Here is an 18,301-nt window from a genome sequence, read left to right as displayed (position 1 = left end):
TCAATAGCCAGGCTCTATAAGAGAAGAAATGTTGCCTATGTGCCAGCAGGGAGGAACAAAGCAGGTCTCTGGAGAGCAGCATTAGGCTAAAAATGAATCCTTGGAAGTGTGACTCCTGTTTTAGAGGACTGGAAGTAATATATGAGTTCTTCATGAGGAAAAAAAAAATTATAGCAACTCTTCTGCCCAATCCTCAAATGGAAGAACCTTCTTCCCAAATCAGGTAATTTCCTTGATTCCAGAGGGATCCATGGATAAAGTGGCTCAGCTAATTTTTCCTGAAAGGTGAAGAATTGGCCAAACTTTTCCAGGGGTGAATTTGAGCAAGAGCCCAGAACTGGTGGTCGCCACGTGGGGAAATTCTCTGTGGCCATTGATGGAGCTCCTGCAGTGATTACAATCAGAAGAACAAACCCAGGTTTTTATACTGGTTTAGCAGTGAAAATACCTTCTTTTGGCATTGCAGCATGTTGCAGAGCTCTCTGCTGTGGGAGATTCTCTCTTGTCAGGAGAGTTGTCATGTGTCCCTCACTGAGGAACAGCTTCATCATTTGAAAGTCTAAAGTATTCTTGAGAAACCAAACACAGATCTCTGCGTGCGATGTGCAATCGTTGTGAGGTTATCGTTTGGGCTTAATGATTACAAATGTGAGATAATTGTTCAGGCTTAATGATTACCAATGTGAGATAATCGTTCAGGCTTAATGATCTCGGAGGTCTTTTCCAACCTTAATGATTCTGTGTCACCTTATCCCTTCAGGAATGTAGGAGACCCTCATAACAGGGATGGACAATTGCAGTCAGTGCATCCCTCAGCTGTCCCCTTACAAGGATCTGCTTTATTTTGGGAACCACTTGCAGAGCTTTGCCTGGAAGCTGGTGGACATCCCATCTGAGGGAGACCTGCATCCTGAGACCCAGCAGGTCTTGTCCTCCTGCTCTCACTCTGAAGTCCTGTGAGTTTGGCTACATTTGGAGGTCCCTCTTGTCCTCCTCTGCTCTGCTTCCTGCTGGACTCAGTGATACCAGAACGTGGAATTTGATATGACTTTGGAGAGCAAGAGGCAAGCCCTGAGTGAATGACTTGTGGTTTATGCCAGTGTTTACTTCCACAAATACATGTTCTGAGAGGGAACCAAGGGCAGTTTCCTTAGTTCAGCATTTACCTTGGCATTTTTGCTTTTCCCCAGGTGTCAACTCTCAGGATGATGCATATTCTGCAGACACAGGAAAAAACACGACCATTGCGTCCACAGCAACTGCCACAACCAGAGAAATCCCCATAACCAGAGAAAACCTCACAATCACAGAAATCACCACAACGACCAACATTTCAAGAACCCCAGAGACGCCAACCACTGTTCCACCACCACCTATCACAGTCCTAACCAGCAGCACTAAGAAAGAAATCATTCAGCCTCCTGTGGAAGCAACCACTGCTCAAAGCATCACGACCAAAACCAACCTGGCATCATCATCCCCCACGGCCATATCACCCGCCACAGTGGCAGGGACCGCCCCCACAACATTAGCGACAGCATTGGCTGCCATCACCATCCTATCCCACACATCTAGGCAGGAGAGAACCACACACGGTGCCACCACCCCTACTGCAAGCTCCAGTACTCTCCAGCAGCCCAATAATGTTACAGCCACTTCAGGAAGCACAGGGACCACTGCTGCTGCAAAATCCGTCACCACTCAAGCAAACAGTCCTCCAGGAGCTGTAGGGGCCGCTGGCACACCCTCTCTGACCACACAATCTCAGGGAAGCCAGCCTTTGGGTCATTTGCCTAAAACCACTGTGACCACCACAGTGGCGAGGACTGACCCCCCCGCAAGCTCCAAGGAGTGTGTTATTCCCCCTTCCCAATCTGCCACCAAGCAGCCTCCTTCTTCCAGCTCTCCAGCTGCCCAGGCACCAACCCTTTCCACCAGCTCTGGAAGCACTGGCACTCCTGTTACCACTCCCATTGGATCCCCATCCCTCGCCGCCACTCCGATGTCACCTGGCAGCAAAGACACAGGCCCAGAGGCAACCACCACAACAGCTCCTGGGGCAGGTAACAGGAGACAGGAACCTTGGTTTCCTGTGCTGGGGAGGCCTTTTTTGTCTTTTCTTCTCCTCTGGCTACCCTAAACACATCCTGCCATTATGGGCTGCCACCACCTTGTATCATTTTAGGACTTTCCAGCACGGTTGTCTGTGTGACAAGCGCATGTTTAGGTCCCTGTTGTCCTCGGTGGAGGTCGAGTAAATGCAGTCAGTGAAATTCAAAGAATGAATCAAGAGGCAAAGTGCAGGCATTGGCTTTTGGAGGGACCAAAGGGTGCCGGAAGCACCATCAGCTGCAGTGGCTTGATCTTCAGGGACGGTGAAGGCTGGCAGCAGCGATGGGCTGGGGACTGACTGGGGAGAGCTGTGGAAGCAGTAGCAGTGTGACAGCCCCAGGAATGCTGCCTGTGGAGGATCCCCGATGCAGCTGACAGCTTAGGGAAGGCTGTCTGGGCATGCACAGAAAATGAGCTTTAGATGACTAAGGAGATTTTGTGGCTAAACTCTGAGTTTACAACCCTTGAGGAGTCTGACTTTGGTAGGACGTTCGGGAGGGCTTGGGCTGCTGACTGCTGTCTAAGCAGCATTAGGAGTGCCCACGTGCTGTTTAGGACCTTGCTGAACACCATTAAGGCGTTTTCTCTGACCTCTGGAGTTTTCCAGGGGTGTTAGTTGCTAGGTGTCCTGGTGAGGCACAGTTCAGCCTCCCAAACTGGCATTTTGTCTGGTACCATTTACAGGGAAGATATCATGTTGTGGGACTGTGAGGGCTCCATGGAGCCTTCCAGACTTGGCTGGGATTGTGGGTTCAGCTCACATCTGGCTCTGAATAAAAGCTGTGATTACAATGGAGCCCTTCACTATCTTCCCCTGGAAAATGCTCTTCTAGACCCAGTTTCCAGTTACCTGGAATACAGAAGCCACTCAAAAAAACAACTCCATTCCCCTCAGCCTCCCAGCTGCTGGCATCACTAAATGGGCCAAGGTTTTACTGCAAGGCCACCTTCACTGGCTTCCCCTAAGTCATGTTTTCATCTGTGGGCAGGAATGAGGTGAAATGTGTATTTTCATGAAGGATGTTTCTCTTTCCTTTCTTTCCCCTCCTGCTCCACAGGGCTGCTCTCCACTGAAGGATGATATATAAAATTATGTTAATTCAAATTGGGCCTCAAGCTTTAAGCCTGAAGAGGTCTAAAAAACTCTTTATATTTAATAAATAGCTGGCAGAATGCATGAGAAACAGATGGCTTTGGAATTAATTCTCTCCTGGAGCATTTAGAATGTGTCTGGGAGGGAAATATCCATCATCTTTTCTGTGGAAGAGGCAGGAGTCCCAAGAGCAAACAGGCTGTGAACATCCTGTGCCATTTTAAATCTCTTTGTCACCACTTAAGGATCAATTAGGAAGCCAGGGATGAAGATCCATGTCATCAAAGGGTTCTGGGGAGGCAAGAGCAAGGCTGTGCTCCCGCTGCACAAACAATTCTAAGATATGACAGAACTTAATCAAGTCCTCAGGTGACCTCAGGTATCAGAGACATCTGAATGGGGCTGGTAGATTTGACCTGAATGGGGCTGGGTAGCCAGGTCTGTGTTTGTTGAGGAAATCTGCATGGAAGACATCCCAGATAAAGTGAAAGGAGGGTCACCCCATAGTTCTAAGTGATTATCTAGCTATCCACACACAGCCATCAATGGCCTTTGGTTCCCTCTCTCCAGAACACTCTGACAAGTCTTCATCAGCAGAAAATAAAATCAGTAATCGAATTCTTTCCATATCAAAGCTAATTTAAAAAAGATATAAAATTAAAGGAGCAATCTAAAGCCTCTCCAGCCTTTGACCCAATGAGCTTCAAGGCAGGGCTAGAGATGAAAACTGACTTTGAGATGATCCCTAACAGAGCTGTGCCAGCTGTATCCTCTATACTGTGTCAGTGTCTGTCTGCTTGTTTTTTGGTGCATATTGGGGAGCCAGACCAGAGCACCCAGGATGTTGGATCTGCATCAGGCAAACCCCCCAGTGCCTCCCAGAGCCCTGAAAGTGCCCAGCCACCAGACCAGACAAAGAGCTGTGGTTCTGACCACCAGCAATCCAACATTCCTTACCAAAACCAGGTAATGGCACCAAAGGGGAAGGTGGGCACCTCTCAGTTGTGTTAATTTAGCTGCCATCCCACGTGCATGTGGAGTCTGCGGCTCCTCTCCCTGTTTCTGTGTCAGAGAGAGAGACATCTGCCAGCAAAGCAATTCCAGCTTGTAGAATCACAGAACTCTGGGTTGGAAAGGACCTTTAGAGGTGATTTACTCCCATCTCTTTCTCCTGGAACTTTCCAGAGAAGAGACAATGAGGATGGAGGTGAAGGGGAGTGTGTCCAGGGGAGGGGTCTGGAGCACCAGGAGCAGCTGAGGGAGCTGGGAGGGCTCAGCCTGGAGAAGAGGAGGCTCAGGGGGGGACCTTGTGGCTCTGCACAACTCCATGAGAGGAGGGGACAGCCAGGAGGGGGTCAGGCTCTTTTCCCCAGGAAACAAATAATGGGCTGTTGGATTGGTGACCAACCATCCTTCCAGCCTTTGTCCACCACTGAGAGTTGCTTTTCTTCTGCTTTTCCAGCTCATCTGTAACGACCAGGTGCAAAATACCAAGCCCAACATTCGGCTGAAAGAACCCAGAACCTGTGTAAGTACCACCTTTTTGACTTCCACGGAAAATTAGCAGCTGTTGGAGGTTCAGATTTTAACCTGTGGTGCTCTGAGTATGTGAGAAAATGCTCAGAAATGAGGAAATTTCATCAAACTTCCAACCAATGCAAAATGGCGAACGCAAACCTACGTCCAGCAGTGTCACCACTGCTGGTGACACTGCGGGATGTGGCAGGAGGAGAAGAGGCCAGTGTTGTCTGCTCCGTGTAGAAGGGCCAGCTGAGCCCACCCAGGTCTTACAGAAAGACAAATGGAAAATTTTAAAAGGTAAATCTTTCCCTATGCTTGCAGGAAAGCTTCTTGCCTAAATTGAAGGGGTGGAATTTTGTCCCAAAACCCGAGAGAAAAAATGAGGTGTTGTTCTACAGTTATTGTGCACCTGTGAGATCTTGTACCTCACATTGGGGTTGGGTGGCATCCAGCTGCAGGGCAACTGGGAAGCGGAGGAGCCTGGAGTTTGGGACTCACTGTGCTCCTCAATGCTCTCACGGAACGCTAAAGTGAGAGGAAAAAACCTCCATTTCACTTGTTTCAGACTCTCTACAAGACCAGGGAGCAGTTGGGGAGGCTGGGGGCAGGCAAGCCCAACCCAGGACCACACACCAAGACTCTTTCTGGTGGGTGGGCACTGCCTGATGGTGCCCTTAAGAGATACCCACCTTCAGAATTGTTCTGGTGGAAACTGAGAGCTACCTGCAATAGGGAAGATGCACTGTAGTGATAAGTTCCAAATAGGAAGAAGTCTTTTGTTGGTGATAAAGAGGAAGAGACATCAGTAAAATGGTTGGTGAGGTCCTGAGAGAGTGACTGTGGGTAGTGCTCAGAGGTGGGTTTTGGCATGATAATGCTCTGTTTTCTGGCAGTGAAATCCAATTTTGGAGCCTAAAAGGACTTAGGACTGTGCTGGTCTTTAAAGCTTCCCTCTTCCTTCTGGGTGCAGTGATGTTCCAGAGCTGCTGTCCTTCCTGTAGAGTTGTACTGGGAGGATTTTGGAAGCAGGGGTGGTGATGCTGGGAAGCTGAGGGATGGGCAGACACCACATCTTTGGGATCATGGCTTGCTCTGGGGCCATGGAGCATTGGAGCAGGCGAGCCAGGGAGTCTCCCACTCTGCTTCCCTTTGATTCCTCTGGGTGCAATAACCAGCCAGAGCATTGTTAGCACAGAATGCCAATTACGCCCCGAAACAGCCACAGAAAGGCTGCAGGGCTGCAAGGGTGCATCCTCCCATGGGCTGCATCCTCCCATCCCATCGCCCTCCTCAGCTGCCAAAGCACCTCCCCACCCCTGCTCACCCTTAACTTTCCACTCGTATTCCTGAAAATTGCAGCCCATTCAGTGCCTCCCAGGCCGAGCAGATAACGAAGAAATGGCACTATCTGGTTTCCCTGCTTTGTAGGCCTGGTAAACACATCTGTAGCCAAATCCTGACAGCAAAGTGAAAAAATCCTTTGCGTTTCACAGTCCGTGGGAAAACAGGAAAGTGTGTGCTGTGAGGAGAAATGTTCCAGAAACAGCTCCGATCCTGCCCCAAGAACACGCCAGAGTTAGGGTGGCATTGTACTAAAATTCAGGTCCAGCAAGAAGCCAGGGCAGTGTGGGGAGACCAATAGTGGGGGACATGTCTGGATCACACAGGGCAGGGGACAGGACGCTGCAAAGCCACCCACCCCATCCACAGCTGGGCTGGTGGGGCAGCACCAGTGATGGGGAACTCCAGCTGGGACTGAAACCAGGAATTGCTGACATTTTACCCCACCACACCTCAGATTCTCCAGAAAACAAGGAACTGAAACTATAAATCCTTAAAAAAAAAAAAAAAAAAAAAAAAAAAAAAGCTGCTACCACTTTGTGGACTGCAGGTGTTTCACAGGCTGGTTGGTTGGTTGCCTGCATCCTTCCCCTTCAGGTGATGCCTTGAACCAGTGCTGAACAGTTTGGTCCACGTTCCCCCACCTTCTCCTTCTCATTCCTTTGTTAAAAAAACTCATTAAGATCTTGCTGTAATCAAAGTCTATTAGCTCAATACCTCATGTTCTTACAGGATGACTTCTTCCAAGGTCTGGCTCACAAATGTACTTTCAGTTGAGTTTCTCCTGCCATGGAAGGGATGGGTGGATGGGTGGATGGATGGATGGATGGATGGATGGATGGATGGATGGATGGATGGATGGATGGATGGATGGATGGATGGATGGATGCTCTGCTTCTCATCCCAACCCCAAAATGAGTTAGGTGAAGTGAGAAGTGATGATGACAGAGGTGGTTGGTGTAGCCTGAGCTGTGGTTCAGCCACACAACCCTGTGTCCATCTCCCAGGGGTTCCTCCTCCATCGTGTCCCTCACCTGGACACAGATGTGCCGAAGGAGCTGAGTCAGTGGATGCTGGGGAGAAGCAGAACCTGCTGCACTGGGGGATGCAAAACCCGCAGCAGGACCACTCGAACCCACTGGAATTCCTGTGTGACACCCACTGGTCTGGGGACACCGGACAGTCCCTGGGGCAGGCAGAGGGACTCCCTCACCGAGCCGGGTCGTGGTGCCCCCTCACTCCGCGCAGCTGGCGGGGGTGGTTTGTTGACTCAAGTGCTGCTACCTCATTCGGGGATGTTGGTTTTAGGTCTCCGCCAGTGTGGGAACCGGATCCGAGCTGCTCAGCAGCGCCTGTCAACTCCGGCCAAGGAATGCGAGCGGCTCCGGCGGTGGAGGGGGAGCTGCCAGGGCATCCCTGCCGGCCTCACCCTGCCCCTCTCCCGCCCTGGAAAGGGACAATCCCTGCGGTTCAGCCTCTGATGGGCTTTGGGCACTGCTTACCAGCTGCCACTGAAGCGGTCTCAGAGACGTTTTAGCCTCGCATCCCATTTCCCTCTCCACCCAAAAAAAGGGGCATTTTTTTCCCCCTCCATGGGGTGGTAGGGGAATAAGCAGGTTTTTGAGGACTGGGAGAAAGCAGAGCTGCGGCAAAATCGGGGAAAGAAGGATACAGGGGGGCAGCAGAGGCTTTCGCTTCCTCTGCCAAGCAGAAAGTGCTGCGCAGATAGGGACTGGTAAATCACAGGACATTCCAAGCGTAGGAGCACAACCCAGCGTCCAGACGTGATAAAACCACCGAGCTAGAGCCCCCTCCTCCCCGTCCTGCTGGGAACCAGCTTTCCAGGGAATGCTGCCCTCGGGCTGGGGCAGATTTCCCACCCAGCTCTTTTCCCCGGGATGACACAACCCCACCGAGGGGCCCCGCGGAATTTCTCCCGGGGCAAAGTGAAAGGACAGGCGAGGAACAGCGGCTGTTCCCAGGGACAGCCAGGGCCTCCCGATGCTGAGCTCACCCTCGCACTGTATCCGGGGCCAGCCTTCCGCCCCGGCTAAGCGCATCCTGTCTCCACTGCTGCTTCCCAAACATTCAGATAAGATGGGGTGAGATTAGGTGCGTCCCTGGGCCAGGCAGCTCCCATCCCTGTGATGCAGCAAGCAGGGTGCTGCCAGCCACCGGTGGGGTTGGGATGGGAGAGAAAGGTTTGGGGTAATGGAGCAGGCAGGAGCAGAGCCTGTCCCAGCCAGGCACCTCGTTTCAGCAGAGCTTAAGGACTTTTACACACAGGATCACCTGCACACAAAAGATTTGTGTACACAGGAGCTGTATATACAGCACCTCTCATATAGGACTTGTGAGGGCCAGGTCTGTGCACAGGATTGTGGAATAATTTAGGTTGGAAAAGCCCGCTGAGATCATCACGTTCAACCATTAACCCACCACTGCCAAATCCACCACTAACCCATGTCCCCAAGTGCCACATCCACATGTCAGGATCTGTGCAGGCAGGAGGGTGATCCCCTCTACATTAGTGAGCTCCCAGATGCTACAAAGCATTGAGTAAATAACCTCAGGAACACCACAGAGGGAGCATGGGCTCCATCCGCCCCGCTCCCATCTCTCCAGGGATGCTTTTGCCCAGAGATGCTGTGCCTTTCCTATCCCTGGAAGTGCTGAAGGCCAGCTTGGAATGGGGCTTAGAGCAATCTGGTCTACACAAGTGGTCCCTGCCCATGGCAAGGAGAGGAACTGGGTGATATTTTGGGTCCTTATAATCCAAACCACTCTGTGATTCATTCTGTGATTCTGTCCAAAAGCAAGACACAGTCTCCTGCTCTTCCTTGCAGAGCTGTGGGCAAGTTTTAGGGAGGACAGGGACCTGTGTTGGTTGGGACAGAGGGTAGAAAGGCTGGAGATGCCTGTGGGGGAACTGTGGGGCTGCACAGCCCTGCCCTGCTCCCACTGTGGCTCCCTGGCCTCGCCAGCACCTCCGCCCCGCTTCCCTCAGGGACCTGCTATTCCTGGAACACCAAAAGCTGCGGCTCACAGATAAGGCTGGTGCAGGGCCCGGGTGAGGAACGGCAGCCAAGAGCTCGGCTTCTTGTAAAGAAACTACTTTTAAACTTTTCCTGTTCCCTGGGAGGGCCGGCGGCAGCCGGGCAGTGCACTGGGATGAGGGAAGATCACAGAATCCATTTGGTTGGAAAAGACCTTCGAGGTCACCGAGTCCAAACTATGACCCAACACCACCTTGTCAACCAGACCACGGCACGGAGTGGCCAGTCCTAAAGGGGACATTCTATAAGGATGGGGCATCCTGCACCCCTGGAGAGGTGGTGGGATGTTCCTGGGCATGCCCCTGGGTGGGGGAGCAGTCCTGACCCTCAGTGTCTCCACAGGCTGGATGGAAGATTGCCTGCAACAACAACTCCTTCTTTGAGAGCTTCTGCTCCACGGCCCAGCACGTGTTTAACGCCAGCAGGGACTGGTGCACGGTGACACTGACGGCTGGCCAACCCCCCTCCCAGGACTGGGACGTCTGGGTGGTCCTGCACCGTGAGTATGGCCCCACCGTCCTGCTGCACTGGGACAGGGTGGCACTGGGGACCCCGGAGCTGGAGGCTTGGGAGAGTCCTCAGGTCTACTAGAGCTTGGCCAAAGGGCTCTGTTCCCATGGCTGCCCCCTCCCAGTGGTTTGGGAGAGGTACAGTAATCCCAGAGATGAGCTTTGTGCCCCAAGGAATACACCAGATCCCTCTGCCATGTTGAGTCCAGGCATTAACCAGTCTCCAGGAGGAAGAATTCCTCCCAGGTAGTTAAACCCGTGTGCACAGTTCAAATCCATCCCCAAAGACCACAGAGAGAAGCTTCATGCCCATGTCAGAGCCCTGTTGAGATACCCAGCTCAGCACGGGGTTGCCCAAACAGTGCTTTAGGATCAGGGTGCCTGGGAGATGGAGACATCCTGCTGTCCAAGCATGAGGGGGAGTAAGGCCTGAGCTCCGTCCTGCTCTTACTCATCACCAGAGCAGGGGTTGAGTGGGTGATCCAGACTCCACATCCAGCCTCAGGGAAGGCACCCAGGCACTGGGGACTAGTCCTTGAGGAGCCAGGTACAGCCCCTCATTTGGCTCTCTTGTAAATCAACCACTGGAGATGGATGGTGGGGCCTGGGGACTCTGGGGCTGTCCCCCTTCCAGAAGAGACCCTGGCTCCTTGTCTGGCTGTGAAGCACCTACAAGGGTTGGCTTCATCCTCACCCATCTTCATCCACCTCCTCCAGAAAGGGGGTCACCTCTCTGACCAGGAGATGGAGGCACAACCTATCCCCTCTCCACACTGTGTGCTCACTGAAGCCTTTTCCTTCCCCCAGATCCCCTGGACTCTGAAGAAGTCCTCAAGGAACTGCAGGACAAGAAGGACAAGTTAGAGGAGGTAAGTGGGTCTCTGGTCATGGCACAGCTGCCTCCATGGATGTCCCCCTGTGGTGGGTGACACAGGAGACTTGACCTGTCCCTTCTGTGGCAGCTGGGCATTGTCAACATGACCTCTGGCAAAATTGTGGAGGACATGACCATCAATGATGAGTTCAGCACACCTCTGATCATCACCATCATCACTCTGGCCGGGTCCCTGCTGCTCATCGCCGCCATCTACGGCTGCCACCAGCGCTTCTCCCAAAAGAAGGACCAGGTAAGGTGGCAGGAGGGTGGGACAGGTATCCCAAGACCTTTTCCATCCCAGAGGCATCTCCAGGAGATGAGGATCATCGGTGCTGCCATCTCTGCTGGTGGAGACATCTTGGCTTGCCCAGTGGGCACCACCCCGGGCCATAATTTTGCCAAGAAAGGCTTTCTTAATCCAAAACCCCATTCCAAAAACGAGCTGTACCCCTCAAAAAAAATTCTTGAAATACTTTTACAAGTAGTGGAGCTTGGGTTGTGTGCTAGGGAGCCCCAGGCTGTGTGCTGGGCATCAGCAGGAGGGGCATCGACACCACAGGGCTCAGCCATTGCAAGGGCTGGGTCAAGGCCAAATTTCCGAACAGCAGCAGCAGGATTTAAGGAAGAAGCAACACAGAAAAAGAAAATAATGTGATTTTTATCTCAGGAAGCAATCCTAGGTGATTTAGTGTAGCATCCACCTGCAAGGACTGGCCAGTCCCATGTCCTGGGGCACCAAGGTTTGCACTCGTCCCAGCTGCTGCTCCTGAGGATTTGGCACTAGGACAGACAGCAACAGAAAAAGAAAATAATTATGAAATCAGATTATGCAATCAGGATAAACCACCCTCCTGATGTAGAAGCAAACCTACTTCACTCCTACTTCATTTTCCCCTGGACCAGCTCATCTTTTCTCAGTGATCCCAACCTCTGCCCCACGGGAAAACAAGGCATAAAGCTTTAAATATTTACAGTGCAAGGTAGGTGAACACAGGAGGGAGGGAAGATCAAACCAATGCCCCTGTCGGACTTGTTTGTACTTACCAGGCTTGATTTTTGGGAAGAAATAGGGGGAGAGGCAAGACCTCAATAAACATTTGACCTGCACTGTGGTCCCCTTTGAGCTTCCAGGGTTTCATTATTCCTTGCATGAAACCTCCCTGGCTGGGGTGAAGAAACATCCCACCAGGGACAGATAACAACATAACATACCCCATGTTGTTCAGAAAACAGGTAGAAATAGGGTATTTTTAGTGATGGGAACATGTGTCCCTAAAATAACCTGGTGTAGAGGAATAGGTACCAGTCTAATTTGAATGTTCCAGAGGTTAATTCCCACGAGGCGCAGGATAGAAGAGTAAAACCAAAGCAAGGGATGCCATTTCCAAAAACCAAACACATTCCTCCTTCCTGGCTTTGTTTTTGGGTGGTTTCTTTTGTTCTCCTTCTGTTTCGTTTCCAAAAATGACTTGAAAGTTTTTTTTTTTTTTCCTATTTTATTTTGGTTTTTCTCCAACCCTCCTCTTCCCCTCCCCCACCCCCCACCTCCCTCCCTGTTGTTCTATCTTGGAAATACCCAGAACATCCACCCTGATGTCCCCGGGTTTGATGATGGACATGTGGCTCTGATCTTTAATGTGAGTTCCAACACAGGGATCGGAGGGGCGGGCGCCGCATCCGTAACACCCCCAGCTCTCACCTCCGGCGCTTGGTAGGGCCAGGAGCTTTTAACAGGACTAAAGCCCAGCTTTACAGCCCCTTTCCTCCTCACTGCATGGCTGGAGGGTGCCTTGCCATGGTGGGAGAGCAGCAATCCTCCAGGGAAGCTGCCCTTGGGAGAGCCCAGGTGTGTCCTCTGCTTTTGAGCATCCCACAATCCCCACCCTGCCACGGGTGACACAGGGGACTCCCAGAAGCGCCTCTGCAGCTCCTCTGTCAGCACCAAGCCCTGCAGTTTTGCTTCTCCATGGATTCCCTCCCACGCCTGTCTCCTGACATTTACTAGGAGCACTGTAATAGAGCAAGCTGTGAAACCAGGCAGATCTTAACAGGGCTCCCCAAAAAGGGCTGAGCAAGGAGTGCAGCTCCCCACTGAATCCTTCCAGGGAAGGATGGAGATGCAACACCCACCGAGACCCCTGTGCCTCTCAAAAAGGGATGACAAGGACTGCAGTTCCCCACTGAATCCCTCTAAGGAAGGATGGGGATGAAGGAGCCCAAGTGGATGCAAAATTAGGATGGGCTGGGGTTCTGCCAAGGAATGGAGGGCTGAGTCAGAGCCTAAAGCTCCGACTTTGTTACCATCAAAGAACCTGGGTGCCTGATTCCATCTTTCCCTGCCTGGTTTCCATTGAGAGCTCCAGAATGAGGAGGGATAATGGTCAAGAACTGGCAGGTGGGAGCTGCCCCTGAGAATAATAAAGGAGACTAATAAAGCAACTAAAAAAGGACGGGGTGGAAAGCAAGGGGAGGGGAAGAGCAGATTTGAAGTAGGGAGGTAGGAGTTGGGATGTAGTGATGTTCAACCTCTTCCCAAGGTCCTGGGGGGAACAAACTGAAGCTGGCAGCTGCTCCTGGAGGTTTTCCACATGTGCTCTTTCCTCCTTCCCATCATCAGCAGAGTCTTCCTCTTGCCAGCTCCATGCTATGCCCTTGCTGCCCCCTGCCTCAACCTCACCATTAAAGCCTCTATATGTAGTTAAATAGATCTATATGGGGCAGCTGTCACGCTGGCTGGGAGGTGACAGTCCTGAGGTGACACTCACAGTGTGGCCAAGGTGGTGTTCAGTGGGGTTCATGGTTTTCTTTCCTCATAGCAGCGCCTGACCGAGGAGATGCAGACCATGGAGAACGGCTACCACGACAACCCCACGCTGGAGGTGATGGAGACCTCCTCTGAAATGCAGGAAAAGAAGGTGAATCTCAATGGTGAGCTGGGGGACAGCTGGATCGTTCCTCTGGACACCCTCATGAAGGAGGACCTGGAGGAAGAGGAGGACACGCATTTATAGGATGCAGAACTTGATCAAGAGTAAAACAACCACCACCACCACTCCCCCCAAAAAACCCATAAACCCTACACGCACGCACACAGAGCTCCAAAATAAGGCAGAATTCCCCCCAAAAAGCAGAAAATCCCTCAATGAACTAATCACGGCCCCTTGTGCCACCACAAGGGATTCAGGATGGAAGAGGAGAGGACATGAGAAGTCACCTCTGGGGCACATCAACACAAGCCACTTCGGTGGCCACATCTGGCCAAGCATCCTCCATCTCCCATTCCCCTCCCAAGTCAGACCTGACCAGCCATGGGCAAACAGGGTGGCTTTGGTCCTGAAGAGCTGCTGGTGTCTCCTCCAAGCACGTCCCCTCTCATCCCACATCTGCATCCCCCAGCTACCAAGTGGCTCAAAAATCAAGAGAAATAAAGTAAACAGGACGGGAGATGGAGCACGTCTGACAGCAAAGCAGCACCTGGCAATTACAGCTCAACAAATCCTCTGGCCCACGCTGTTTAGTCATCACCCTGCCCTCCCTGACACCCAGGTAGTGAATGAAAAAACTGGAACAGCCTGTTCCTTTTTAATCTGGTTTCCATCCTCTCCTCAGAGCTAAAACGCACAAGAGCCGCTGTTGTGCCACAGGCAAATGGATGCATCCAGACCCAGCAGGATGGCAGGGATGCAGTAGTGCCAAGTGATGCTCAGCCCCACTGCCAAGGCTGTGGAACAGACCCTGCACCCACTTGGAGACCAAGAGAGGTCCAGAGGCTTCTTGTTTTGAAAGAATGAGATGGAGGGAGATGAAAAGGAGGAATTCCTTGAGTTCATCCCTCTTAGGAAGGGTGTAGAGAGCAAGAGCAATGCCTGGTCTCTAGCCCAGCTGTGATTTTGAGGGTTTTGTGGTGCAGGACCCCAGCTCTGGTGCTGCATTTCCCTATAGAAGGATCACTTGCCTTCCAAGGAATTACACAGCAGCATCTCACAGCCCTCATCCATCCTGCATGAGACTGGGACACATGCACCATGATGGTTTGCGATTTTTGAGGGCACATTTTCCTGTGTGAGCAGCAGAAGAGGTAAAAGAGAAGCAGAACATGAGCCAGGGAGCTTGGTGGCATTCAGGTGGCCCTTGGTGTTTCATCCCCTCGAGGTTTAAAAGCTCAGCCCACACTCTAAAGCTCTTCTTCACAAGCCACTAAAATAACAGAGACCTGCAAAGCAACTTCCAGCTCAGCAGCGAAGCTGGGACTGAGCTTTTTCCTGAAGCCCTTGGTCTGTCACCCAGGTCTCTCTTTGCTGAAGCCTTTAAAGGGGAGAAAAACATGGCTGGACTGAGGCCATTTCTGGATTTTGACTCCCCACCACAGCTCCTAAATGGCTCTGAAAGGTTGGGGAGAGTTTCATGCCTTTGCTCTGGTGAAGCAGCTCAGTCCTGGCAGAGGCAGGGATCACCCCAGCACATGGGGACTTGGCCGAGTCCCGTCCCCAACCTGAGGATGGTGCTTGTACCAAACCCTCTTCAAGCCAGAGGAGCTGCAGATGAGAGCGATGCCCAAACACGGCCCTCCTCCTCTGCTTGCCATAAACCAAGGCACAACGGGGACATTCCCTTTGGGCTCTGCCACCAAAGGAACCTGATTGGGATCTGCTCCCACAGCTGCCCTGAATGAGGGGAAAAGCAGAGCCAAGCAATGGGACACGGAGAAACTCTGGTGGAGTTGGGAGTACTCAGGAAGGAGGGGACTGGGGTGTTTTGCTCAGCCCCAGGACAGGTGCTGGCAGAAGAAACAAATGGCTCTTCTCCCTTCTGTCCTGCACTGAAGGGCAGAATCGGAAGTGTTCAAACCTTTATATTTTTGTATGTAAATATTCCCGCTATTCATTAGCAATGTATTCTGCACACTTCACTTACCTGTGCACTGCACTATGGGGAAGTCATTTTGGAGGGGAGGAGAATTAACAAACAAAATAAATTAAAAAAAATTAAAAATCTTAAAAAAAAAAAAAAAAAAAAAAAAAAGAAGAAAGAAAAAAACCCAAAAAAAAGCTAAAGGCCAGCCTGGTAGGGGATTAAAACTTGACATGAAGCAGAAAAACACCTCTTGCCCAGGTAACTTTGTGCCAGGGCTTTGCCCCTGGTCTGGAACATCAAGTTCAGCTCTTTAATGTGGCCACGAGTTTCAGAGAATGGGCCTCAGCATCCACAACTGCTCTTGTGAGCATTGTGGCCTCCCAGCTGCCCTGACAGACAAGCAGCAGGTCCATGACCTCACATTTCTGTCCTACTCACAAAACAAACAGTGAAATCACAGGGCAGTGATGCTGTGGCCACAGGGGCTGGAGTTGCCAGGAGGACACCCCTGGCAGGGCATCTCCAGGCAGTCAGGCTTTGGCATGTGCCTAAAGATTCCCCCTTCCCAGCAAAGAGATGCCAAAGTGCTTTAATGAGTCAGGTCTAAAGACTTTCCAAGAGAACCCAACAGAGGCCTGAGATCAAGTAACCTTAAATCTTTCCGAGCAGAGACCAGTGAGGATATTAACTGCTCAGCAAGTGCTTATCGTGATTTATATTTGAATAGGAATTGTACATTTATTTATTTTTCCAGACACCATATTTTTAAACCACTAATATTTTATAGTAGATTTTCCTTCCCCTATTTAAAAAAACTATTTCCACAGGAAAAGAAAACAGTCCTTTTTTTTTTTTTTTAATGTTGAGAACATTCTTTTTTTGGAAAAAAAAATCAGGTAGAAAATGCAGCAATGAGCATCTTTGGCCTTAACTCTTCCTTTCGTAGACTGTAGCCATAATTGCTAGACAAAAAAAAAAATAAGTTAAAGATTTACGAAGGCATTACCTTTCTCCCTGCCCCTCCTTTTTTCCCTGTGCTCCTCTTCTCTCCCCCAAAAACAGCTTTAACATCCCACACATTGTACAAAGACATTCCTGCTCTTACCTTTCCGTGAGAGCTTTACAAGTAGCTCAGATGTCCTTGCAAGAGACTTTTCTATTTTCAGATTCACAAGGAAATGTGTAAATAACTTTAGGAGCATTTTATCTCCCGCTCGCAGTGCCATGACCCAGCTGATGAGGTTGATACTGTGACTGCTGCCTACAGAAGACACTCAAGTCATAATCCATGAGGGACTGGAGAAGGAAAACCTAATTCCCCAGGTGGTTACCTGTTGAACCTTGCACATAGAGTAGAGCTCTTACATACTGTGTGTAGCAGCATCTCTCATGGGGACAGGAGTCTGATTTACACTGGAATTTACTGAGGAACTGGATTGTAAGAGATTATTCTTGCATTTTCCTACAAATATATTTTGAGAGCATCATGTATTTCTGTCAATAAACATTCTTATGTAAAAGACTCGTGTCTTTTGCTGAGTGAGGACACGGTGGGCAGGGCAGAGGACAAATTCCAGGGTCACAACTTCCTGCTCTGGAGATGCTCCATGAGAAAACACTGGACTAGCTGAAACAAAACCAACCCAGACCTTCATGGTAGCCAGCCATGGAAGAGCCTGTATTTTTTCCTATGCTGAAGGAAGTATATAGTGGCAGAAAAATCTATTAAATTTAAAAACCAGAGGACTCAGAGGGGTGGGAGGCTGGGGTGATGTGAGGGCACCTCCACCATAGCCTGAGCACTTGTTTGAGCTCTTGATACCTTCAGGCTGTCAGAGGGAAAGGCAACTCACCCTTATTTCTGCATTTCACCCTTGTTACTGCATTTCACCCTTATTTATTTTTGCATTTCATCCTAACTCCCTCTGGTCTGCAGCCCCTCGTCATTGTGAAGGAGGGAATCAAAGCTCACGCCCATAAAGCAGGAGAGGCATCACCCAAGGGCAGCACAGGGGCAGCAGCAGCGTGGGCAGTTCACTTGTTCCATTGGCCTTCAAGCACCCAAAATAAAACATTTTGTTCCAGGTTAAGTTTCTGCTTACGTAAAGGAAAAAAGAAATAGGGGATTTGGTTGAAGTCAGATATTAAAAATCAGCAGTTTGCCACAGCCTATGTTCTAACTCTGTGCTGCTCACCAGAAAAAGTTCCTGTGAATGTTGGGAATGTGCTGGATTTATGGGATAGTGACTGAGCTCATCAGTGATGTCAGGCAACAGGGCCAGACATAATGCACCACTAGTTTCACAATTTCTCCAGCACTAAAAGACCGTCACAGGCATTTTTCCACTCTCCAAAGCGACGTGAGAACAAACAGATCTTAAATCAACACCCTTGCTAGCATATACATTTTTATTAAGAAAAAATGAACAAAATACATTCTCTCCTTATGTACATTACATACAACATAACTACATTTGTAGATATTCCTCGTGTCACTCATTCATTTATGTACAGCATGGGGCTCACACATCAACCCAGAAATCATCAAAGATTATTTATGCCAAGGAAGAAAATTAACACTCCAAGCTGAACAAAGATCATCCATAAAGAAAAGGGTGGGAAGGGGAATCACCAGAGACCAGGGAAGATGCCTGTAACCACCATGGGCTCAGCATAGGAGCAGTCAATATTTGACCTTCCTATTAAAACACATGAGCAGTTCACAGCTTTCATCACTCCACGGATGCTTCTTTCCAGCCCAGGGCTGTCCACACCTCTCAGCTCAGCTCTCCTGTGCTCAGGTGTCCCAGACAACGGCAGGACACACACCAAAGGGAATCCAGACAGATACCAGAGCCTGCAGGATTGCTGGGGAGGTGCAAACGCTCCAAGCTGGATGCCAAAACAGAACAGAGAGGCCAAATTGTGGACAGGGGGG

The 18,301-nt window shown here is 50.5% G+C and overlaps 1 protein-coding gene and 1 long non-coding RNA gene across 3 annotated transcripts in view; one reads left to right on the top strand and one right to left on the bottom strand.

Moving 5' to 3' along the window:
- The window catches only part of PODXL (podocalyxin like), a 43,719-nt gene extending 26,836 nt beyond the window's left edge, over nt 1-16,883 (top strand). Inside the window, exons 2-9 of one of the 2 annotated variants that reach the window (XM_066318872.1) lie at nt 1,191-2,063; nt 4,032-4,171; nt 4,668-4,733; nt 9,466-9,622; nt 10,440-10,501; nt 10,595-10,759; nt 12,090-12,146; nt 13,329-16,883. In XM_066318872.1, the coding sequence (XP_066174969.1) occupies nt 1,191-2,063; nt 4,032-4,171; nt 4,668-4,733; nt 9,466-9,622; nt 10,440-10,501; nt 10,595-10,759; nt 12,090-12,146; nt 13,329-13,520 (1,712 nt within the window). In that variant the 3' untranslated portion in view covers nt 13,521-16,883. Of the gene's footprint in view, nt 1-1,190; nt 2,064-4,031; nt 4,172-4,667; nt 4,734-9,465; nt 9,623-10,439; nt 10,502-10,594; nt 10,760-12,089; nt 12,147-13,325 lie in introns of both variants that reach the window. The other variant, XM_066318871.1, reaches the window with a different exon arrangement.
- On the bottom strand, nt 11,151-16,560 carry LOC136361150 (uncharacterized). The gene is made up of 4 exons (XR_010743587.1): nt 16,469-16,560; nt 13,275-13,490; nt 11,554-11,673; nt 11,151-11,289 (listed from the first exon to the last, which is right to left on the bottom strand). It is a non-coding gene; the product is annotated as an uncharacterized lncRNA (long non-coding RNA).
- Nucleotides 16,884-18,301: the final 1,418 nt, after the last annotated feature.

Source organism: Sylvia atricapilla, chromosome 5, assembly GCF_009819655.1.
Source record: "Sylvia atricapilla isolate bSylAtr1 chromosome 5, bSylAtr1.pri, whole genome shotgun sequence".
NCBI lineage: Eukaryota > Metazoa > Chordata > Aves > Passeriformes > Sylviidae > Sylvia > Sylvia atricapilla.
The sequence above is the reverse complement of the archived record's forward strand: the minus strand, read 5'-3'. Positions and strand labels throughout refer to the sequence as shown.